The 24,641-nt window shown below is 46.3% G+C and overlaps 1 protein-coding gene across 6 annotated transcripts; it reads left to right on the top strand.

Moving 5' to 3' along the window:
* Positions 1 to 1,215: 1,215 nt before the first annotated feature.
* On the top strand, positions 1,216 to 24,429 carry GSN (gelsolin). 6 transcript variants are annotated; one of them, XM_065035525.1, is made up of 18 exons: positions 1,216 to 1,500; positions 9,053 to 9,142; positions 13,195 to 13,396; positions 14,300 to 14,454; positions 15,590 to 15,751; positions 15,982 to 16,131; positions 16,383 to 16,472; positions 17,393 to 17,525; positions 17,656 to 17,744; positions 18,549 to 18,764; positions 19,045 to 19,178; positions 19,964 to 20,054; positions 20,516 to 20,686; positions 21,609 to 21,783; positions 22,057 to 22,181; positions 22,699 to 22,776; positions 23,472 to 23,532; positions 23,943 to 24,429. In XM_065035525.1, the coding sequence occupies exons 1-18, from the start codon at positions 1,231 to 1,233 to the stop codon at positions 24,110 to 24,112; spliced, it is 2,562 nt and encodes an 853-aa protein (XP_064891597.1). In that variant the 5' UTR covers positions 1,216 to 1,230; the 3' UTR covers positions 24,113 to 24,429. The 6 variants fall into 6 exon arrangements, with proteins under 6 accessions (XP_064891597.1, XP_064891598.1, XP_064891601.1 ...); XM_065035529.1 differs by lacking the exon at positions 9,053 to 9,142 and adding an exon at positions 2,083 to 2,141 and having other exon boundaries at positions 1,438 to 1,500; XM_065035528.1 differs by lacking the exon at positions 1,216 to 1,500 and adding an exon at positions 2,100 to 2,141.
* The last annotated feature ends 212 nt before the right edge of the window (positions 24,430 to 24,641 follow it).

Below are 24,641 nucleotides of genomic sequence, written 5' to 3'. Positions count from 1 at the left end.
TAATGTTCACATAAAACAAAAGGCTAACAGCAATCTTCTCCAGTTACACGGATGACAGAGGAGAAATATTGACCATTGGCTCCTATTATTAACCATGTCATTGTTACATTTCCAGGCAATTCCAGCAGCCACTGAAGGCATTGTTGACGGCATAGAAACGTTTTTTGTAGAGAGCCAGGCCAGGGCGGCGCTGTCTCGGTACAGTGCGTCTCTCAAGAACACAACAGTTCTCTGATTACATGATGTAGAGAGAGAATGAAAAACAACAGCCGTCTGTGGCCTGCTTGCCTGTCTCAGATTTACCACAACTCACTTGTAGTATCTACATAAAAATGCAGGAAGGTAGAAATTTCTGAGTAACATTGAAAATATATTACTAGCTCTCAGATGTGTTACTGTATACAATGTTTCACAAAAAATGGTTAACAGTAAATTGATTCTAAGGATCACATTCCTTTCTACATCTTCAGCAGAACCATGGGAGGAATGAATCTGCTTTGTGTGATCTATACCAAGTACACGAGCCATAAAGTCCGTGTCTTGACTTGAATATATTTCATGAGATGGGGATAAAGCCAGGAAAAACTACTAACAACCAGAGAGAATGAACCTCAGCATATCTTTACCCAAGTTAAGGTATGTTAAAGGTATGAAAGAAACGTGGAGAAGGATGAGTTGGGGAGAAGCTGTGGGCCCAGTTCAGAGACAAACTGTGTATCGCCCTGCGAAGAGGCATCGACCCCGTGTGCGCTTACAACCCAAACGCCACAGACATGGCCCTGTGGGGCCTCCTGCAGTGTGGGAGCCGCGGCCTCGCAGTGCTTACTGTGCCTTCATCTCCTGTTTCATCGCCCAGTTTTGGGCGGAGAATCAAGTCTCCGGCACCGCTGCCTCCCGTAGGGCCACAGCCGCGGAGCCTCGTGCGGCACCGAAATGAAGCGACACGTTGTTCGGTGGGCTCAACGCGCCATGTTCCTTGGGGAGAGCAGGGGAGGCCCACGCGGCCGGCGTGGAGGAGGATGAGCAGCGGGCTGGGGGGCACGGAGCTTCCCCACATTTGCCGGTGCCTGTTCTCTCGGCCGGGCCCCGGGACGGGGCCATGTCACCCGCCTCACAGCCTGTCTGCTGTGGGCAAGAACGGGAGCGAAGGAACAACCGCTGGGGTTGAGCCCCGCAGTGGGCACAGCTCGGGCCGGGCCGGGCGGGCTGAGATAACGCGCGTGTAACAAGATGGTGGCTCTCGGGCCTGGGCGCTGGGGAGGTCACGGGCGGGACCGGCATCGCCTCGGGCTTCTCCGCCAACAGCCCCCGGCCCCGGCCCCGGCCCCGGCCCGGGCCCCGCCGGCCGCTACCGGCAGCCCTGCCCCCTGGCGGCGGGCGGCGGGGCTGTGGCGGCGGGAGCCGCCCCTGGGGCTGCACGGTCCCGCCCGGCCCTGCCCTGCCCGGCCCTGCCCGGCCCCGCTCCCGGCAGCTGCTTCTATCCTGCGAGCGCCAGCACAGGTAGGGCTGGGCGTCCCGCGGGGGTGCGGGACGGGCCGCTGGGAGCCCGCCGGGCTGAGGGGGCCGTGAGGGGGAGTCCCCTCCCCGCGACCCCTCCGGCTGCCCGGGCTGAGGGAAAAGCCGCGAGATGCGGGGCGGGGGGTCCGGCGGGGGGCGGCCGTGGCCCCGGGGCTCTCAGCCCCTCGGCGGAGGGCGGCGGGTCCTGGTGCGCTGCGTTCCCCGCGGCACCGGTGTCCGGGACTCCCCGCGGCACAAACGCCTCGGGCTGCGCGGTGTCCCCGTGTGACAGTCACCGCGCTCGGCTGGGGCGTTAACAGTGACAGACCCCGGGAAGGACGGGCCGAGACCCCGGAGAGCGGCTGGGCTGGGCCGGGGGCCACCCGGGGCAGCGGGGCCTGGGCAGCCCCAACTCCTTCCCGAATTAGGGCGAAATAGTGAAACAGTGCAAGTCCCTGACTGTATGGGAACAATGGGAGTTTTGTTTGTTTTGTTCTTTGCCTGGGGGAAGAATGTTTGAAAGCTCTATTTGAATAGAAATTCAAAAAATGTAGACACTTAAAACGTATTTAAAATGTTTCCTAGGAAGAGTGTTTAAAAAAAAAAAAGTTATGGGGATGACTTGTTTCAAGGAGGCCTCATTAGTAAGTAGATCCTCTTTGAATAAAATTGCTTTGAATGTTTTTTGCTTTGGGATGTAAAAAATCCGACTTTGCTAACAAGGATGATACTACCATTATTTCCCCTTAAGTCTCTTATTTTTCTTACTGATCATTACAATTTCCATTTTCCACTACCAGCTTTCTGCATGATGCAAGTTTATCAGCAAAGAAACTCATTCTGCTGGGGTACGGCATGGCTGGGCTGGCGTGTCCCGCTCCCGAGTCAAATGGGGTGGGGGTTCCTCTCATCCTTCAGGTTTCTCCAGCTATTTTACAGGATACTGTGTAACATCCCTTTGGGCAAACGAAGTGAAATAGAATAATTGAATGTTCTGAGTCGGAAGGGACCCACAGGTGTCACACAACCATTGCTGTTTCAGCTGGTTTCTCTCATCTTGTTCATGAGATCGTTTATTCCATAGCTCAGACTACAGAGAGGTGAGAGATCTGAGTTTAACCCATAGCACTAGCAGAGGGAAGCCGCAGGCAGCCCCGTTCAATATCTGTTCATCAGGGTGGCTGCTGCTGGCATCGCCGCCTCCCTGTCTGCCCATCCCGACCTGCGAGATGCAGTTTTAGGCTCTGCTGTGGTTTTAGGCTCTGCTGTGGTTTTAGGCTCTGCTGTGGTTTTAGGCTCTGGAGGGGACTCGGCTGTTCACGTCTGGAGCAGATAACGAGAATGCTGTCCTCTGCACTTACGCACCAGCCGTGGGTGTCAGCGTCAGCTTATCTGTGCAATTGATGGGCCCTTTGCAGGACTGGCTTTCTGGAGTGGTGAGAAGTCCATCTCTGGCGATTTCACTAGGATTCAGCATGAGGACAGGGCAAGAATTGCAGTTACACCTCATGGGTGACATAGCTGGATGGTGAACTTCTTAAAAGCTGAGTGTTTCCATACAGGGAGGGATTTTTCAGTGGTTATCTGAGTGTTTAGATGACAGTTGGTTTTAGCGAGAGCTGGGTACCTGCGTTGTACCGAGGAGAATGTCTCCTGGCTCTCTCCAGCTGGATGAAATTCCAGCGCTGTTGGGAACACACTGGGGAAATGGAACCAGCCATCAGTCTTTGGCTGCTTCTGAATATCTAAACGGTGACAAAGCAAAAATGCTATGCTAGCTCCAGCTTTGATTTTACAGGCACAAATCCAACTTGTTTGTGAATTTGTTCCTTTCACCACCAAAGCAGGGATGTGCGATAGTGTTCCACAATCCATTTTCATGGTTCTGATAAAGTTACCGAGGGGGATTGCTGCCAGCTCCGGCTGAAACACTGCCTGCCTGGCTTGTTCCCTTACAAGGCTGTTTTTGTAGACACCTATATATATATATATATATCTATACTTTTGTGAGTGCTTCAGCCCCTTGCTGTGTTTGTGGTGTGGTCAGCAGTGTTACCAGATGCTGCTGCTGTGGAACAGGTAAGAGCCTTTCTGCAGGACAAGGAGCAGCAGCTGTTTTCAGTGCCTCATACTGAGCTAATGTTTCCCCCAACCCCAAGTTTAGATAAAATAACATTTTGTTGTAGTTTGGGTGTTTTACAGCGTCCTGGTGGGAACTAAACCAATCTTAAAATAGCACTGTGACGTATTTTATTACTCGGGATTTATATAAGCTTTCAACTTGCTTTACAAATACAAGCTTTCCATTTTAAGTGCAGTCACAGACATTAGGTTGCTACCGAGTAGCATGTGTGGGAAAGAGGATGCTGAACAGGAATGTGCAGCTTCACAAACCAGACGCTTCCCAGTTTTGCTTGGGAATCCTGTGACCAAAATAAAGGGGTTTTTGGTTTTGTTTTTTGAAGTGCTCAAGTTGCAGGTTGGTTTCAGTAAAGCAGAACATGGTTAAACACAGATACAAAGTAGCTTGGGCACAATAACTAACTAGTGGATAGGAAGAAGCAGCTGCTCTTGTTTTTTTGTTTGCTTTCATAGCATTTAGAAATTGCCATGTGAATAACTGAGTTCTGAATATGGCTCTGCCTGGTTGCTTTTCATGAAAATTCTGATACGGCAGTTTGCCAGTAACAAGTTATGTGTTATTTCTGTTGATTAGTGGTGGTCTGATTCTCCAAACCAGGTATATGATATCCCTTCTAAAAATTTAAACTGGAGAGAAAATTGTATATATTGTTATTTTATATGTCCACTTGTAATCCCTTTTGAATCCTTTTAGACTCAAGATTCAAAAGATGTCTTGTGCAGTGGCTTTCAAAGGTCACTGCAGTTTTACATTAAGAAGAAAACCTCAATTTTTCTTCTTTTTTTTTGGTGCAGCTTATTGCTTTGTGTACCTCTGTCATGATTTGTTCTGCTTCTCACAGCATTAGTTCAAGTCCTTGTCTTTTCAGTCTCTTAATCATTAATTAATCACTTCAGACACTAAGAAGACTAAGGGAATTGGAAAGAAATGTACTGGATGATTAATTATTTTCCCATAAAAGCAATAAACTTGCTGGAGTTCTCAGCTACAAGCCATGCTGGGACTGCTTTTCCCATATTGGACACAAGCTCCCTAGGTGGGGATAGTGCACAGCTATTGCGCCTACAGCCAGGGTTTGGTGGTTTGTGAAGTATTTTTCTGCAGGAAGCTCCACAAAACAATGATAGTATGAAAAGCAACACAGTGGGAGAGCGCTCAGGGCACAGGAGCAGGGAACCTGTCACACTGGTACAGCAGTGTCTGTCTCTGACCACAGCTCACTGCCGATGTTTAGATAAAGGAAGAGAATGCAATAACGCGTGGGCAGTTTTTCTTAGGTCTATCCTTGTGACTTTCGGCAGTCAAGAACTGTCATGATTAGGGATTTCCTGAACTGAAGGTTAAATTCAGATTTTTTTCTTTTTAAGGAAGGAGAATGAAAGTAACTGAACTGGCTGGAGGAGTGTCTGGGCACACTTCATACGCACCAGGCCTGGGTTTCAGGGGATATGCTTCTGCCTCATCTCTGCTTCCCAAGAAGTCACAGATGTTGGCAAATTTCCAATATTTACACTACATCCTACAGTCTCCAGCTCCCTGATAGCAAAATTACATTGATTGCCAGAGCAGATTCATCAGGCTCTCATTAGCTGTTTGGCACCCTGCTAGGTGATGCTTTTTTTTGGTGATGTGTTCATACCCTCCAGATACAGCTTCGCTGCTGCTTGCCTGAGCGTAGCAGCAAATGCTTCTCTTGCATAAGCGCAGGTCCTGCTACATCCACCATGGCACAGAGTTGCTCAGGGTATGTAATTTGCTGATCCAGGTGTGTATCCAGGGCACTGGAAAAGAGCTGCCTGGTGATATCACTGTTAAATCCCAGCACAGGTGAAATCAGATCAGACAGTGTTCATAAGACGGGAACTTTCAGTACTTCACACCTGGTCGGTGAAGGAAAACCTGGCCAGAAAGGTTAGGGAATGAAGTAGCAGCCTTTAAGAGTAAGCTTTAGACTCTCAGCAGGATTGCCAGGTATTTATCTCTGATTATCCACCAATGATGCATTTGCAAGGTTAAATAGAGCTCTGACATTAGTGGAGTTAAATGGAGCTCTACAGCTCTTTCCTGGGGTGCTTTGCAGTGCTTGGCAACCTGAAAATGCCAGCCTGGAGTAGCTGTGCTGGTCACTGAGGAGTGCGGTGGTGCTGCTGACACTCCAGTGGCTGATTTGGTTCATATTCTGGGGATTTCTGCCCATTCACGCTTCCCTCTGGAGAATCACCTTTATTTTAGCTTGGCTATTTGTTTTTCCCCACTTTGAGGTGGACTGGGACTTGGTGAGTAACTGCATCCTCGGTTAGGATACACAAACCAGGTTATCAGGTTTTTTAGATCAAAATTTGGGATGTGATGGTGACTGGGTGGAAGAGTTAGATGGTATGGACTCTGAAGATTATTTTTTTCGTTTTACCCATTTCAAAGCATTCTTTTCTGACTACAGGTTGAGGTTTTGGTCTTTCCATTCCTCTTCTCCTCTTTTGTCCCTCATTTACCTCCCACTGTGAACCTGAAGAGCTGGAGCTGATCTCAGCTGATGTCCCAGCACCGTTGGGAGAGGGAGAAACAACTGTTTGTCTGTGTTAGGAGCTAGTCAGTCTGTGGGATGCCATCCAAAAGCAAAACTTAAACATATGTTATTTACTGAATGTTTCCACACACAGTAAAAATACAGCTACAATTCAAAACAGCGTCTTTAAAACACTGGAGGAAATGAATCATCCCGGGACCTTTCAGGATGGATGGGGCTGCTGCGATGAGAGCTGTCACCATGAGGACTTTCCCTTCTTCCAGGCTGCCGGCTTTCAGAATGCTTGTGGTTCCTCAACACTGAAGCCTGAATCCTGCTAAAAATACAATAAAACCACTCTGTTAATCACCAGAGGGAGAGCTGCGAGCACTGTGAGGAAGCAGGGAGTATTTTGGCAGGTCTGTTTATAGCATTGCCCTCTCGTGGCTGTGCCCAGTGCCAGGCGCTCCTGCTGCCGAGCCCAGAAATAGCTTTGGTGAGAAGTTCTGCCTACTCAAGCCAGAGCCATTAATGCAGAGGCCACACCTGCATGCGGTAGGAGAGCTGATAGCAAAATGGAAAGGGGAACTCTAATAACTCAGCGTGTCTCCACATTGATCTAACCATAAGTGGGTGTTTGCGTCCTGTCTCCTCCCAGTGTTCCTGAGGAGGAGGGCGGTGGAGCCGTGCAGACGCTGCCTGCGCTGGTGTGTGCTGGGGCAGCACAGGAGATCGCAGCGGTAGCTCTGTCTGATTTGCCTGGCAGCAGGTAAATCCAGGTACCAAAAAACCTGCAGGGGCTGGAACCCTCAGCTGTGTCCTGTGTTCTGATCATTGGCCCTGGTCTAGAAGAAGCACTTCGGTTCTGAATGTATATTAAGTGAACTAATTTCTGTTAATTTTGAGTTGTGGAGGTTTTTGAGCGGGAAGGATGAATTCTTTATGGAGCTGGTGTGGGAGGAGCTCAGAGCGCAGCCCCCCCAGCTCCTGCTGCAGCACAGCCAGCCCAGCAACGGGCTTGTGCGGGACTCGGCCCAGCGTGGCAGAAGACAAAATTTCATGTGTGCTTTTTACTCACAAATCTTGTATACTCAGCCCTAATATTTGCACATACTTACCCTTGTTGTACACGTAGCAATGGCTTATTGTAGGTCCGTTTGCCTGGGTGCCTGTCTGATGCTGCACTTGCGGTGCAAGGCCATGTTTCATGCTTTCTTTTTGGACTCGGTTTAGACCATCTCTTCTGCTTTCCAGCCCTTCTTCTCCAGGAATAATATATTACTCTGTTCTTCTTTGGATTATGGATAATGGATTGAACAGGCTCCTGTACTACAGAGGAATGTATTGGCTAGTTCTTGGGGGAAAAAGGTTTTGTACAAAGTTGCAGATCATTTCCCCTGCACGCAGTCAGGACCTGGTGACAGGAGGAAGAACATCTGTGTCATTTCCCCGGCTGACCACAGGCATGTCTTCACTGCCTCCATCCTGCGTTCTGGCTGTCACCACCACATCTCCCTATGGGACAGAATATGGGGAGGCACTCAGGTTTTAACGTACTGGGTTATGTCTTACAGGTTACATAAGCACCCCTTTAAGAGGTTTTCAGCACTGAACAATGATTTGTGTTTGAGTATAATTCAGGATTCATTTTGCTCGTGACTCAATGACAGCAGTTGGTGGTTTCCGCTGATCCATACTTATCTATGCTGTGTGTATTTAGGTGTATGATTCAGCTCGCACGTATGCTGCTAAGGTAGGGCCTTTAAACACTTGATTGTATCAGCTGATTTTCTCTGGGTGTGTTTCAGATGGGAGATCTGGATATCCTCCAAAATTTTCTCCCATGTAAGTAATAATCTTCCCCATTTGCATCACTGCAGCTGAAATGAAACACAAGCTTTTGTGTTGAAGTTTTCAGCCCTGGTGTTTTGGGCTGAACCCTCTGTGTTTACTAAGTGGATCATATTCAAAAGGTGGAGAGACCAAAATAGAGCTGACATGACTCATAATGCAAACAAACAGCTGGAAAAAGTGAACAATACTCATCTGGGTGTTCCAATTTGCTAAAGTGGTTTAGTAGGAATTTTAACTTATGAATGCAAAAACCTGCTTGCCAGTTGTACAGATAATGCTGTACTTTGTGTCCAGGACTGTTGATCTGAGTTCGTCTGGAATCGGATGCGTATTTTAAATGAAGGGCCGATGCCAGTTTGACAGTTTTGGATTTGCGGCTGGCTGTGTCTGTTAAGATGCAGCTGCTGGTGATGCCATTAACTGTGCTGCTCCTCAGAGAGAACTGAACTAGGTGATGGAGTTGCCATGGCTGGGGCAGGAGGAGGAGGCTCTTCCATGGCAATCTGCTCTGGTCCCAAGTCAGCTTTGTTTACTGGCTGCTCCAAGGGCCGGAAGGAAAGGGCTTGTTTTGAGTTTTATGTGTATATGAATTTAGGGCTGACTGGAGACTGGAAACTGATCTATCTAATCTATTATTTTAGGTATTTTTCAATGCCTATCACCTTGGCAACAAACTCAAGTCCCACTAGATTTATTTTCAGTGGTTTACTGAAGAGTTACTCATAGCATATACTGTTTTGGCAAAAGGCTATAAGGAACAGGCAAGTATTTCTGTTCACTGTCATCAGCTGTTAATCCTGGGCTGAACTGTCTTCTTCTCTTTATGCACCATCGCGTCTTGAGCTTTTTATTGTTGGAACCCGAACGATTCTGAAGAGTTCACTCGCAATCTTTGTGAATTCATCAAGAGTTGTTATGAGTCTGCAAAGAATCAGAAGAAAAAGAAAAGGCTGTGTGGGTAGTCAGAAAGTGCAGATTCTCTTAGAAGTGTAGAAATAGCGAAATTTGAAACAAGGAAATAACTTACTTTGTGGTATGTTTGATCTCTTCAGCAGCGTTATTTCGCACTGCTCTGGAGGAGGCAGCTCTTGCTTCACTGGCGCAAGTACAACCTGTTGATTTTGTTGGGATCGATCATTCTGGTAGGAATCACAGCTTTGCCGCTTGCAAAACACAGTGTCCTATGGTTTTCCTGTTGTTGCAGCAGAAGTGCGATGGTGATTGACTTCTGCTGCTGCTTGATATAGAAGGTCTGGAATGATGTCAGACAACAGAGTCTTAATTTCCCTGATGAACTATAGTATTATTTATTTGGTGCAGTCCATATTCTCCAGGCAATTTTTGGCAAATAAAGAGAAGGAAAGAGAGAATCAGCTGGGTGGAAATGCAACTGTTTGCCCCTAAGGTATGATAAGGATTGCTGCACAAGAAGCATTTTTGCAGCATGAATGTTGTGTGCATACTGACTCCGCTAAGATTTACTGTTCTATCCATATTTTTGAATTTCAGTCAGTTTGCAAGCTGTTTTGATTCTCTATAAGTATTATCCATTTAAAAAAACCACAGCCCTTGCCATCTAGCAATGCAGAAATTGTTCCAGAAGTAAGCAGCAGGTGTTTTAGATACTGTGTGGTGTAATATTGTGTTGGCTGCAGAGCCTCCTGTGTGGGCTTTGTTTATGCAGCAAGTTCAGACAAATGGACTGAACCCTGAGCTGGAGGCCGGAGCTGCCAGTGAGAGCAGCCACCTGCTGCTGGGCCCCGGGCAGGTCGGGCCTGGCTGTGTTTGGGGGTCTGTACATGAGTGAGCTGCCACAAGTTCACTGTACCTCAAAAAAATAAAAGTTATGCTCATTTTGCTCTTGTAAGTAGGCACTTAGTGAATAAAAGCTGCAAGGAGAGTAAACTAGTGAACAGTGCTTTTTAAAATGTGAGGGCGATGGAGTTACCTCTCTGATGCATTGTGAGAAAAAGGAAAATAAGCCTCCTCAGCCCTACAAACAGTGTCTCTTTTAAATCAGGATATTGTTAATTTAGCGATCAGACCTCTGGGTCTCTCAGTTTCACATAACGAGCACAAATGGAAGTACTTAGGGAGAGAGGCAAAGAGAACTGTTCATTACGAGTTGCAGGGTAGGAATAAGAAAAGTGTTTTGGGTTGGATAGCAGGAGACAGAAGTGCTGAGTCCCGGAGCAGAGGTGCTGGGAGCCTGGAGACGATGCGCAGCGGGACAGGGGCGTAAACAGGAGCATCGCCCTGGCATTGTTTCTATAGGCCAGGCCCCATCGTATGGCGTTCTCTGCTAGGCCTGTAGTGATCGTGTTAACTGCACATCTGGATACCATAAGAAGTTGTTGTCTTCCACTGTTTGCTCAAGCCGTTGGACTTCTTTTCTAAGTTCTTGTTTTTATCACTGTGCAGCCAAGTGTCGATTAGAGGATCCATCTGCACCGAAATCCTGTATTCCAAGCCCTTTCCTTGTTTTCCTTAAATAACTTTCCTTTGCATAAGATGTTGGCTCTGCCTCGCACCCTTTCTGTGACTAACTGGACAGTTTTATTAACATCAGCTTGAAATGTGCCATTCTCCCATGTTTCCAGCAGGACATCCTTTTCGGCAGGATCCCGGGAATCTCATCTGGCAAATCAAACATCCAGAGCACACACTGCTGTGGTTTGATTTAGCAATGCAACATTTGCTGACAGCAGTGATAAACCATACCAGCTGTTGGAGAATGTTACACTTATTCCCTTCTGACATGCTTCTGATTAATTTTTACCGAAGAACACTATAATACACAATTGATTAATTGGAGCTCTTTCTCTCTTTTGCCTGTGTTTACATTTTGCGACTAATTGGCAATGCAAGTTTGGACTGAGGGCAAAACTTATAAAATGCCAAGTTAATTACAAGACCAACTCAATTGTTTTTGCAAAATATCGTATATGCTTATGAGCACATATCTGCAGATTAGAGTATACTCTAAAGCAGGATGCTAACAAAGATTATCACAGGTCTTTTCGCTCTCAGACTGGGAAGCTGGGCAAAGCGTGGCACTAAACAGGTATTTATTAATAAAAAGGCCCCAGTATTTTTCCATTTGGAGAGATGCATCTTTTTGTAACGTTATGCAACCCAGCCCTGGCTGGGTATGGTGCAGCTGCACAGACCTTTCCCAGCCGCCTTCCTCGGCGTCCGCTCCAACATTTGTTTTGCTGAGTCTCAGGCCTCTGACACTCTGAACTTCCTCCACAGAGATCAGAAACACCAGCGAGGCTCAGACATTGTTTTTATTATCTATTTCAGCTTCACAATTTCCAGGGAAATTTTCAAAGCCACGTTAACTAAATCAGAGTTTCCCAAGGTGACATTTCCAAACAAAACGCATCAGCTTGGACAACAGAGCAGCCGTGTTCTGATGAGGGAAACAGCCTTGCTGGTCCTCTGCATCTCATCAATTCCCCATTTATTTGCAGTTTTCAGCTGACAAGATGTTGCCTCTGCTGCTGATCTTTCTTAATTTCTTCCTTTCTTTTTGGCCTTGTGAGTAGATATTTGGCTGGTTGGAACGCAGTTCCGCCGTGGGTTGTAATGGATAGCATATTGTCCTGATTTATTGCCTGCTGGGATTAAGGGTCTGTCAAAGGCTGAAGGAATCTTTCAGACTTCCAAGAGCTCTGTTTGCACAAGCCTGTTCCGCCCCTGTATTTCGGAGGGGGTGGGTGTTTGTCCCTGATAAAAGGTTGGCCCGGGCGGTTCATCTTCACCGGCAGCGGAGGAGCCGGAGCAGCCGGGACTCCCTGCAGCTTCTGCGGGGGAAGGAGAAGCCGTTTGCTGGTAGAAATGGGCAAACAGGCCCTCGGTTGTATTTTTCTCGCCCTTTTTTGCACAATGGCTCTGAGGCTGGACGGTGTCAGCTCCATGTCTGCTGCAGGGCTCGGATATGTTGTCACAGCAGCTGTTGTGCTTTCAGCTGTGGTAAGTGATTAACATCACAATTAAGCATTGAAAAACCTCAGTTTTTCAATTACTTATAAGAGTCACACTCTCTTTTAACTCTTTCTAAGGAGTTTGTCCAGTTTTATAGTGGGAATTTGGGAGAAACTAAGTCAGGCTGACTGGAGTAATAATGTTAAAATTCCTTGCTTGCCATCTTTGTTTGAGATCTGATTTCAGTTTAGGAATCACTTTGGTAGCTAACCTGCTATTTTGCTTTCTAGTTTGTAACATTCTGTATTTCTGCCTTGAAAGCTGAGCGCATTGTACTTCCGTCCATCATCCACTGTGAACTATCTTCTTTGTCAAAATACTGGATGCTTCTAATGTAACATTTTAATTTTTTCTTTGCTGTTATCTGATAGCACTCAAAGGCATGCTGTGATATATGGACAAACTTCCTTTGCCAATGTGACAGAAATGTTTTATTTCAGTATTATCCAAGTGAATGATTTTGTACTATTGTTACAGAAAAGTGTTCATTATGTTTTTTTAGAAAGAGTGGATTGCATATTGTTAATACATTGCATTAGTCTGACAATACACATATTAAACCCAAATTGCAGTGTCCTTGGGACAGGATTTTGTGTGTATCACTGTAATTCCTATAAGGGAACAGTTACACAGAAGTAACGGCAAAACAGAAGAGATATAAGAAGCCTGTTAATTTTCTAACTCTTTGATGCTATTCACAACATTCTCAGAAAGAGCTGGATAAGATAACACAGGTTTTAGGAAAATTGTAAGTAAAGTTTGTGCAAGATGTGCAACATGTGTAGTTAAAAGGAGGTTTATTTCCTACAATCTTGAATGTTGTGAAGCATTTATAGAAAATAATAGTCAACAAGTGGATTAGTCTTTCACTTATGTGCCATATTGAAAAGCTATAAATTAGCAAAGAAAATATGTAGAGTAAAATCAGGAGAGATCAATGAGTAACAGAGAAAAGAGAGTCTAAGAAAGAGTGAATCGGGAATAAGCCAAGAAGCAGAGTCGATGGGAAGTGAAAATTAGCAGTGATCAACTGAGAGATGTTCCTCCCCACTTTTTGCTTTTCCTTCAGAATTCAGTGCAGCAGAAGAAAGGAAACTTGCCACTTGTTGCCTGGAACACTAGTTAAGAGATCAGATGCAATATATGCAATGGAGTGCTTCCTTGTACTGTGTGTATTGACCCCCAGCCTCTGTCTCTCCCCCAGCCGGTCAGCATGGTGGAACACGCCGAGTTTGCCAAGGCTGGGAAGGAACCCGGCCTCCAGATCTGGAGGATTGAGAAATTTGATTTGGTACCAGTGCCAAAAAACCTCTATGGAGACTTCTTCACGGGAGATTCCTATCTGGTGCTGAACACCATCAAGCAGCGGAACGGGAACCTCCAGTACGACCTGCACTTCTGGCTGGGTGAGTGTGCTGGGAGCGCCCGCTGAGCTGGGAGCCCAGAGCCAGCCCTGGGCCTCGCCCAGCAGGAATCAACAGGACAGGCAGCACAGCGGGACTGCAGTTTTGGGTGCATATAGTGTTACCTTAAATATTTGAAACGGTTTCTGCAACAGTGAGTACAGCTACCTCTGTACCTAGAAATACCGCTTTCTGATTGAGATGGCAGAATAAGTCCCCGTTCTTCAGGAGCTCACGGAGAAGACAAGATCTCAGATGAAAGGGGCAGCTGAAGTTCTTTCTGTTTGAAAGGACAGAGGTCGATTGTTATCCTGACTCAATCAGTGGGATTTTCCCTTGAAGTTCAGATCTGGCCTGCTGCAGTAAATGTCACAGAGTAACGTGGCAAGGCTTTCTCTATGTCTTGCAAAACTGAGACTCTCTGACAATATCACAGTTAAAGCATAGTTAAATACTTCCATGGTGGCTTGTCATATCTGCCATCTATCAGTGGGTTTTCCACACCAAACTGCTCCAGAGGGGCAAACTGGTGTGGAACTGGTGCCCCACTGGTATCTACGGCCTTCAGAAGGCTTGATAATGTGTCCCTGCAGATTCCCTGGCTGTGTGTTTGCTGCTTAGCAAGTTTCCTTCCAGCACAGGAGGAAATGGCAAAAGCAAAGTGAGTGATGGCATCAAGGAGACAGCTCTGGAGCAGTGGGGCTGCAGCCGTTACGGTGGTGTTGTGAGCCTGCCAGAAAAACACACGGTTTGTACGGCTGTTTGGAGTCATTAGCAGCGAAGCTTGAAAGTGGCTATTCTGCTGACCTTCCCAGCAATCTGCTTTCTCCCCGCTGTTTTTGTGCAGGTCAGTTTAGAGGCAGAAACCCTGCATTCCCTCCAAGTTGTTGCCTTTTCATTTCTTAGGAGATGAAAGCTCTCAAGATGAGCGCGGGGCCGCTGCCATATTCACTGTCCAGATGGATGATTACCTTCACGGGAAGGCTGTTCAGCATCGTGAAGTGCAAGGCCACGAGTCCTCAACTTTCCTGGGGTACTTCAAATCCGGCATCAAGTACAAGGTAGGTGATGACCAGGTCTTCATGCTACCAGGCTGAATCAAGTTTGCACTCAATGGCGTCCTGCCCACTGCCCAGTTCTCAGGAGAATGGGAATTGCCCTTTTTCCAGTTGCTTAAAAACCATCCTCAGCCAGATGTTTTCAATGAGTTGGAACTGACAGGGCAGAGAACAGCAGATCCCAGTGGGAGAGCTTTGGCTGAGTTAGTGATACACAAGCAAAGCCCCAGGAAATTTTAGGAATCGAGATTTTGTTTTTCTTTGAGAAGCAGAGGAAAGAACAATCCCAAGATGTCTGGAATGAATTGAAGAAACATCAGTCTGAGCTAATGGAAAACACCTACCCAGTAGATTTAATTTCTCCGCACTTATATAACAGAGTTTGACCTTCCCAATCTCCTTTTCGGTGCTTAGCCCACCTCTTCAGCATATGTAACGTTTCGGTAAAGTAGATGAACAGTAGTGGGAGTTACTCTTCCGTGCCATTGCAGCAAAGTGGAATAGAACTAAAAACATAAACTCAAGAACGGTTGTGTTTGTTAGGAATCCAGCGGCACAAGAAAAGAGATATCAGGTCAAATGCTTGCAAAGTGTTTCCATTTCCTCATGTTTGAGACTTTCCTTGTCTTTCTGTTTTGCTAATTTCCCACTCATTTCTTGTTATTTTCATTCATTTGAATTTGGTTATGTTTTTTTTGAGGATAACTGACATGAGTCTTGTTCTCTACATTGATAAGTGATTCCAAATATCTCATTATCTGCAGAGAAGGTGAATCCTGAGGTTGGGATAATTTCCAATAGGCAGTACATAAAATACATATGGAAATATGCTCTTCACCCCACTAGTCCTATTAAATCCTATTAATACCTCAACTTACCGTGATCTTATTCAAATTTTGAGATCTCCAACTATATTATATCAGAGTCCCTTAGACACTGTGGGAATGGATAGCTGGGATGTATCGATAGATTTATGCTATCCAAATGCCCGGCCTGGGCGAACCAGCGCTCTTTGCAAGCTGCTGCTGACCCCGCTCCCGTGAGACACAAAAACTCACCAACAGCAAATCAGGAGGGTTTTCATTTTTTCTGAAGCAGCAGCACGAGTGTGAATTGTTGTTCCCTTGTTTTCCCTCAGGCTGGTGGTGTGGCTTCTGGCTTCAAACATGTGGTTCCCAATGAAGTGACCGTGCAGAGGCTTCTGCAGGTCAAAGGCAGGAGAACAGTCCGAGCGACGGAGGTCCCTGTGACCTGGGAGAGCTTCAACACAGGGGACTGTTTCATCCTTGACCTGGGCAGCGTAAGTACCGTGTAAAAGACAGGTTTAGCAGACTTTCAGGGGCTGGAAATGTCTTATTATTTCACATAAGGAGTTTTTTCCCCACTCTGTTGAAGCTATATCAAGTGTTGAGCATTCTGAAACACTGTTTGGCCAGCCTAATGTCTTCCAGTCCCAGCCGCACTGCCAGCTCGTCGAGAGAGGGGGTTGTCCCGCTCTGACTGCTGTGCGCTCGTTCTCTTTTCCTGCAGAACATCTATCAGTGGTGTGGCTCCAACAGCAACCGCCAAGAACGGCTGAAGGCCACTGTGCTAGCCAAGGGGATTCGGGACAACGAGCGGAATGGTCGCGCCAGGGTCTACGTCTCGGAGGAAGGAGCAGAGCGGGAGGAAATGCTTCAGGTTATTCGCTTTGTCCTTTGGTCTGTGCTGGAGTGGGAAGGCTCAGTATTGTGTGTGTCATTAGCTATGGAGTTTTAGTGGTATAAATACTCAATTTAATGCAGCCTTGGTCTTCTGCATCGCTGGGGCGTCAGAGTATATTTTCACTGTTGTTGATCTAGAAGTTTCTTCTAATTGTTCTTGTGGTTGGAGCATCTGGGGAACAGAGATCTTGTTGGATTAGCTGGTCATGTTTTTTCTCTCTCTCACAGGTCCTGGGACCAAAGCCCAGTTTGCCACCAGGAGCTTCCGATGACACCAAAACTGACACCGCTAACAGAAGGCTGGCTAAGCTCTATAAGGTAACAAAAAGCAGATGGACACTGACGATTAACCTCATGGAGAATGGAGTGATGTTTGCACAACTAGCTGGAGCTGGAATAGCAGCGAGGAGCTGAGCCCTGCTCTGTCTCGCTCTGCTCTTAGCTTTTCATGAAGTTTTATGTATGAACCTTGGTTGCTTACACTGCATACCCACAAACTTTCTGTTGTCTCTATCACCACTTTTGAGTGCAGTGAGTCTTTCCAGAAATTTTTGAGGGAAAGGCAGAGAGTGAAACGAATGGAGATAAAAGGGAATTTCCTTTGTGTCGTCAGGTGGTGTGTTAGGAAGATGACAGGAAAGAACTAGAAATAGTGAGCTTGAGAACCAGGATCTACCCCTTTCTGCATCCAGTGAGCATGATGAAGCGATGAAGGTACCATTTGCCATCAGCTAGTGTAAGTGTAGAAGAATGTCCAAGACTTTTTGGGAGGAATCTTCTCTACAGCAGTCTCTGGTGATGATGTGGTGAATAACTGCCAAGATGGTTTGTAGTGTGTATCTTTATCCATTAGTAAGTATAGGAACTCAAGACTATTAAACCACAGGGAGGCCTGTTCACAGTTACCAAGACTGTTCCCTCCAGTTCTTGAATGTAGCTGGTTTGCTTTAGAAGGTATTTCTTGGCTGCTTGTGCACCAAGAATATTTACCATTCTGGATCAATCTTTCTGTGGTCCCAGCAGTATCTGGTTTGCTACAAGCACTTGAAATCTTAGGAGTGTTATGTTTTTGTCATACTGTTGCTGTGTCAAAGGTATCCTGTTTGAAAAACAATAGTGCCTGAAGTAGCCAATGCATTCAAATTTATTTCCCTTCCTCTCCCTGAGTTTTGGACTGTCGCCATGAAGCTGGAGGGGGACAGATGATGCCTTATCTAATCTCCACACTGTTATCACAGGTCTCCAACGGGGCCGGGAACATGGCAGTGTCACTGGTGGCAGATGAGAACCCCTTCTCCCAGGCAGCCCTGGGTACAGATGACTGCTTCATCCTGGACCATGGCACGGACGGAAAGATCTTTGTTTGGAAAGGTACCGTAGAGATGCAGGAGAGGCTGGGCCCTTCTCCTGTTCCAAAGGTTCAAGTAGCTGGGACAGTTCCTTCCCTGGGTGTGCAGAACTTTTTAAAAGTTGACCTCTTTTCTGTCTTTTTTCATTAAAGGCAAGAGTGCCAACTCTGAAGAGAAGAAGGCAGCACTGAAAACAGCTTCTGAGTTTATTGATAAGATGGGTTATCCGAAACACACGCAGGTAAGGATGTGCAGCCCATTTATAGCCAATCCCCAGACGCATTCAGGGTTCCTTTCAGCCACACAGGCCACTAAAATCCCAGAGCACAGCTCGTGTGGATTGTCACTAGCAGTCAAGTAGCTCCTGCTCTGGGTGATCTGCTCTTCTACAGTGTTGCTCCTGGACTAACACTCTCCTTACAGTAGCATTTGCCCCAACGCAACTAACATTTAATATTTCTTTCTCTCAGATACAGTTTTACCTTTTCCATGACCTTCTCCAAAGAGTGAAAAAGAGAAGGTGTAGATAAGCCTGCCCTTCTTGTTCCTAGGGAGATGACTCTAAAGGCTTAGCTTCCCTTCAGCTTTTCTCAGAACTCACCTGAGACTTACTCTGCATCCCACAGCATGTTGAGACCAGTATTGTTGGTTGGGTAGTGTGGACTTTCTAGGTGTAGTTACACAGAGGCTTAAAGATGGTATAACACTGACTTGAAAGAAGCAGAGCACTTCAAACTAGTAGTCACAAGCAGCAAACAGATAGTTTGTCCTGTGTCTTTTCTCCTGGAAAAGATCTGCCTTGTGTGGTAATACCTGGAGGTGCTACCGATCGCTGTGTCTCTGATTGTGGTGTCGGTGAGACCTGCTGTTGCTCTCAGTACTGACCGCATCCCGGCACCGAGCGCTGCGCGGCTGTGATCTCAGTCGTACCAGGCAGCTCTGTCCGGATGCAGTCAGGGCTTTCCTGGAGCAAGGAGCAGCCCGAGCTGGAGCCACGAGGGATGGGGATGCGGCTGCTCCTGTTGAGCTGGCTCATTTGTTTCAGGTCCAAGTTCTCCCAGAGAGTGGTGAGACACCTTTGTTTAAGCAATTCTTCAAGAACTGGCGGGACAGGGACCAGACAGAAGGACTGGGCCAGGCTTACGTTTCTGGTCATGTTGCCAAGATTGAGAAGGTGCCTTTTGATGCCGCCACCCTGCACAGCTCCAAGGCCATGGCTGCCCAGCACGGCATGGAGGATGATGGCTCTGGCAGGAAACAGGTGAGCAGTGTCGGAGTCCCTTTGGGAAGGTTTCCAGAATTCTCTTTGCTGCTTGATGGCATTCCTGCAAGAGCAGCCAGGCAAACAGAGGCCTGAGAGCCATCAGCACTGCAGTTTTGTTAGTGCTGGGCTCTCAGCGCGTTCCCAGCAGGTGGGGCTGCGGGACCGCGAGCTCCGGAGGCTGAACTGGGGAAGAACATGGAGCAGGAGCTCTGTGAGGAAAGTGCTGATTCTGCTGTCGCATTGAACTCAGAATGTTTCTGCTCCTCTCATTTTCTAGATTTGGAGAATAGAAGGCTCAGAGAAAGTGCCAGTGGATCCTTCAACATATGGCCAGTTCTATGGAGGGGACAGCTATATTATCTTGTACAATTACCAGCATGCTGGAAAACAGGGACAGATTATTTACACTTGGTAAGAACCTTTTCCTGATGCCGGTTGGGAAATGCTATGGGGCTGAGAGTGCATTTCTCCAAAAATGGATCACTGCTGGTTCCTACTTACAGAGGATCCTTGGGGGATAAAATTTCACCCTGGCTAACCTTCCCTTGCAAACAAAACAATACCAGAGGTCTGGAATGTTTTATTTGAAGTGGAAAAGTGGGAGGAATTACTGTGCTTGTATTTTTTTTCCCCTACTAGTACTTACTCCCTTCTTTGGATGAAGCTCTGGTTCTTTTTACAGAGTTCCTCCATCTTTTGAGATGGCTGTAACTAACTTTTGACACTGCCACCTCGGTTGGTGGCGTCTCACTGTTGCAGTTGCCAGGTGGTGCCCTTGCAGGGTTTTCCAGCAGACAGTCTCACAGCGCTCGCGTTCCTGCGGGTCAGCGAGCAGAGGCCACAGACAAGCCATCCAGCTGAAAGCAGAAAGGATGCAGTCTGCGTCCGGGCTGCATGCATAGCTCCTGATAACAGTACCACAGGCGTGTTTTTAAACTAGCTGCTAGAAAGATAATGGGAGATAGGCATGAAGATAGTAAAGAATCTGTGCCTATTATCTAGAAACTCTTCTTATCTCCCTCTGTAATCACTGTGTTACAACACAGGATAATGAATTTCTGCTTCATGTTGAATGAAAAGCTGCAGGGGTTTGGTAACAGAGGTTTTTCTTACCTCTTTCTGACCTCTGTAATGTGTGTGTGTGGGTTTTAGGGAAAGGGCTGAAAATAAAACTCAAGTTTTGCCTTGTCTTTCAGGCAAGGAGCCGATTCAACTCAGGATGAAATTGCAACCTCTGCTTTCCTCACAGTCCAGCTGGATGAGGAGCTGGGAGGCAGCCCTGTGCAGGTAAAAACCCAAACACAGCCACTCAACCAGCACAAACCAGCACTGTGCGAGTAAATTATATATATATATATAAAATACATACGTTGTGTGATACCAACTGGCAATGGAGAAAACCAGTCACGTAGCAGCAGCCTCCAACACAGTGCAGGCGTTATGGAGGCTCATGTGCCTGACCTACACTCCAGCTATTACACAGGAAAGTTTTACAAGTGACTTGTATGAGACAGGAGGTTTTTTGTGGCTCTTACTTGTTAGCTCCGTGCCAGGGGATCCCTCACCAGGTAAAACAAAATGGACATTGTGAGAGCGCAGGTCTGGTTTTGTGCGGGATGGAATAGCTGAGCTCCTGTGACCAGCTGGGTGCTCTATGAATATTCCATCTGGAAAGATGGTTGTAGAGGCTGTTTCTGGTATATCTTGCGCAGGAGCCTAAAACTGACAGCAAGTTTCTTTTTCTCTAGAAACGAGTGGTGCAAGGAAAAGAGCCACCTCATCTGATGAGTATGTTTGGTGGAAAGCCCTTGATTGTTTACAAGGGTGGAACGTCTAGGGAAGGAGGGCAGACGGCACCCGCAGAAACGCGGCTGTTCCAGGTCCGATCCAGCACCTCGGGAGCTACCAGAGCCGTGGAGGTACGTGGAGACTCAGCTGCTGTGGGGGATGCACAGACCGATGGGAACATGATCCGGTGGAACAGAACAAGGGCCAAAATGAGCTTTCTGATGTAAACCGGAACACACCTTGCAAACCTCACAAGCTATTACATGATTCCTCTTTTCGCATGGATAAGTAGCGATAATAATTATTTTCTAATTAGTTTATAAATATCACCTTGAATACATTAAAGCCATTTTCTCTGAAGTCCCCACTAGATGTTGCATCCTGTATACTATGATGCTTTTCCAACTGTTGAAAACCTTTAGGATCTGGCCATTGTGACTTGTTCTGAGCCCGTGTGACAACAATGCTGAAAACAGAAAGCGCTGAATGCCCTGTATGCAAATAGAACTCGTGCCAGGACATAGGTTAAGAGCCCCACTCCTTTGGAAGAAAATGCACACAAAAAAGACCCTGTGCAACAACAAAAGGGAGACTGAATCCTACAGGGGAGGCAAGAGCGCTGTTCAATATCTGCAGCAACTTCCTAAGGCTCTAGCTTCAAGATGGCACGTCCTTGTTGACACAGAGGAAATGCCGTTAATGATTGATCAGCCTCAGCTGCAGGGATACTGCTCTGCAGTGACTGCCCCAGGAAGTCCTTAGATCTCCTGTCACAACCATACACACTGGCACAATGACAGCTCGGAGCTTTCATGCCATAGGTCAGATGTATCTGTAGATTATGCACAGAAACTATTTATTCTTCTCACATGATTCGGTCTAACTCATGACTCAGATACAAGTGAATATACAACATATTTTGTAGCCTGAGATGCTTGTGTGGAATATCTTTTTTACAGTTCATTCAACAATAGGTACTGATTTTTATTTTGAAATAATGGCCTCTGTGTACAGAACAGTTAATCTGACACTGGCAGTGTTGTTCCTTTTCAGCTGGATCCTGCTGCCAGTCAGCTGAACTCCAATGATGCCTTTGTCCTGAAAACTCCCTCCGCTGCTTACCTTTGGGTCGGCCAAGGAGCCAGCGATGCTGAGAAATCAGGAGCACAAGAGCTGCTGAAGATACTGGGAGTTCGCCCCGTGCAGGTTGCTGAGGGCAGAGAGCCAGGTGAGGTGGAGACCGTGATGGTTTCTGTGTAGCTGCACGTTTGCAGTAATTATTTCACGGATATTTTCTTTTGTCTCCCCGAACAAGGAAATGTGGACATGGGCACAGAGGGGCTTCTCCAAAGTATCTTCCTTATATTTAACAGCTCACTCATGTCTGTAGGCCTTTAGGACTTTGTGCCATAGAAGAGTGCTTCGAGTCCTACCCAACCATGCTGCCACTGTGATTTCCGTGAATAATTGAAGCATCGGTATCTTTTCCTTTGTTTTCCAGCTAATTTCTGGGCAGCTTTGGGTGGAAAAGCTCCCTACCGTACCTCTCCCCGGCTGAAGGACAAGAAGATGGATGCTCACCCCCCTCGTCTTTTTGCATGTTCCAACAAGAGCGGCCGCTTCATGGTGAGTATCTAAGGAGACAGTCAATTAATTCAACATCCTTCTGGCAAAGCTGGGAGAAACTCAGTCCCAGTCTGCTCTGAGACAACCACGAGGCCGTTACACTTTACTTTCCTTCACGGCATTGCCTCCAGAAGCATCAGCAGAGTTTTTCTGCAGAGACAGCAGCTGGTTCTCTTGCGCTGTGTGTCAAACTGGTCCTCCCCTGGTTAACAACTCGCATTTGGACTCCTCAAATTTTACCTCATGAATCTTTCAAGTAACAAGAGGCAGTGTTACAAGTCCTGGGCATGAGTGAAAGATGGTTTCTCTACAGAGACAGAGACTGATTTTTGTGTCCTGTGGTCTAACAACACTTTTGTGACGTAGCCCAAGTTGCACAGTCATGTACCACGCCAAAGTCTTTCTTCATGTATCTCACTGACAAGAGGTGAAACTAGAGCCTGTGCGAACTGACTTTCTCCTGTAAAGGTAAAACGGTGTTTGAACTATGTGCTCATCTGAACCTTCTGTTTTCCAGATTGAAGAAGTTCCCGGAGATCTGACTCAGGACGACCTCGCTACAGATGATGTTATGCTCCTTGACACATGGGACCAGGTATGTCACATTTACTTAGTGATGTGAGGAGCAAAGAATATGCACTAATTGGCCCTGGACTGAGACCCAAATTACAATGGCTGGGAGAGTTGTTTTGTGTAGAGTCCATTTATCTTCAGGCCTGAGCACAAATCACCTCACTAGTGACACTGAAGAGAACTTTATAACAGAGTTGGTGTCCTGCTGCTCCGCTTAGTTTAAGGACTGAAGAAAACAGGCGGTTTTGTATCACACGTGCTCCCCCAATCTGTAAACTTCTCAAGGGCAGCATCCTCATCCCGGCTGAAGAGGCCTGTGAACCGTTGTTAGGATTCAGCAGTTTAAGATACCGACACATTTTCTATTATTTTTCAGTATCAGATTGCACATAAATCAACCAAAAGGCAACTGAAGGGATTAATTTTGTATGTTTTATGCAAAAATGTTCAAAGATCTGCTTTTTCCTGATGTTAAGCTAGTGTATAACTTGTTCAGGGATCTATCATTTCTGTAGATAAAACGCAGTTAAAAAGCTTCTTGTTATCTACCAATAGCTCTAGTCACATAGGTCAGCAATGCAGGCACCCCAACGTGAATATGTTGTCCCGTGTCATGCTCTGTTCACTGAGACTTTATCTAAATTATCTTCTTCCATAAATAGATTGATTGTTGCTGACATTCTATGACATAATTCATATGGTTTCTCTTATCTTTAGGTCTTTGTATGGATTGGGAAAGATGCCCAAGAAGAAGAAAAGACTGAGGCTTTGAAATCGGGTAATGTCACATTTTCCTCTCTGAACTAACCATTTCTTATTTTCCCACTATCTGATCATAAGGCAGGCTATTTAACATACCGAGAACTGTATCTTAATCACTGCATAAAATTCACTGTTGGGATGAGTCAGAGAGGTCACATCTCTCAAGAAAAGGAGCATCCCCAAGATCAGCATAAAGAGGTGCCATGTTCAGACACTGAAAAATTACCCTGCTGTGGGTAAATGGGTGAAGCTGCCACTGTATTTCTACAAACAAGTGCCAGTCTTCTACCAGGTGTAGACAAAAACAGAGTGAAATTTTGTGGTTTTCTGTTTAAATTAAGTTGTATCTCGAGCATCCATTGAGCTACAATTAGCTGTTTCAGCTCTTGCACCACATGAGATTTCTGTCTACTTGTGCATTTTCAGCTAAACGGTACATTGAAACGGATCCGGCCAGCCGGGATAAGAGGACTCCGGTCACGGTCGTTAAGCAGGGCTTTGAGCCGCCAACCTTCTCCGGCTGGTTCCTGGGCTGGGACGATGACTACTGGGCTGTGGATCCTCTACAGAGAGCAATGGCAGATGTGGATGTCTAAGTAACAAGGTTTTTCTTGTTTTCAAATGAAGCAAGTTTAGTGCCTTCAATGCCTTCAAGAGCTACTTCCTCCTGTAGGATGCGTGTTAACAAGGCAATGATGTTAATAGCCAATTAGCTGTGCAATAATTACCGAAAACAATCATGACCAGTCATTGACCCTACTCCTTGCTTTGATTATATTTAATACAATAAAGCTTGTATGGACCATGTGAAGAACAGAAACAATGGGTTTGTTATGAAGAAGAAAACATTAAACTGAACCTGTAGATCCCACATTTGAACTTGCTTGAAACAAATACACCTTAGAAAACTAAACTGTCTTTGGGCCATCTTTTGCATGTGCACTTCTTACTAAATGGTTACAGACATTAATTTGGGGGTTTTGGGATTGTCTTGTGTTCTCCTCAGCACAATTATGAGCATTTTATACCCTGATAAATTAACAGGATTCTACTCTATGGGAAAGTCACTCCTGAGCAAACAGCACGTTTTTATTCAGGGTGAGAGCAAAAAGTGCTCCTGGTGTC

Source organism: Columba livia, chromosome 19, assembly GCF_036013475.1.
Source record: "Columba livia isolate bColLiv1 breed racing homer chromosome 19, bColLiv1.pat.W.v2, whole genome shotgun sequence".
Lineage (NCBI taxonomy): Eukaryota > Metazoa > Chordata > Aves > Columbiformes > Columbidae > Columba > Columba livia.
This window is presented reverse-complemented; position numbering and strand designations above follow the sequence as displayed.

Coding starts and splice junctions, on each gene's coding strand:
- GSN (XM_065035525.1), top strand. CDS start 1,231: ATGGTGGCTCTCGGGCCTGGGCGCTGGGGAGGTCACGGGCGGGACCGG. Junction 16,473..17,392: donor GGCTGGCTAAGCTCTATAAG/GTAACAAAAAGC, acceptor CTGTTATCACAG/GTCTCCAACGGGGCCGGGAA. Junction 17,745..18,548: donor GTTATCCGAAACACACGCAG/GTAAGGATGTGC, acceptor CATTTGTTTCAG/GTCCAAGTTCTCCCAGAGAG.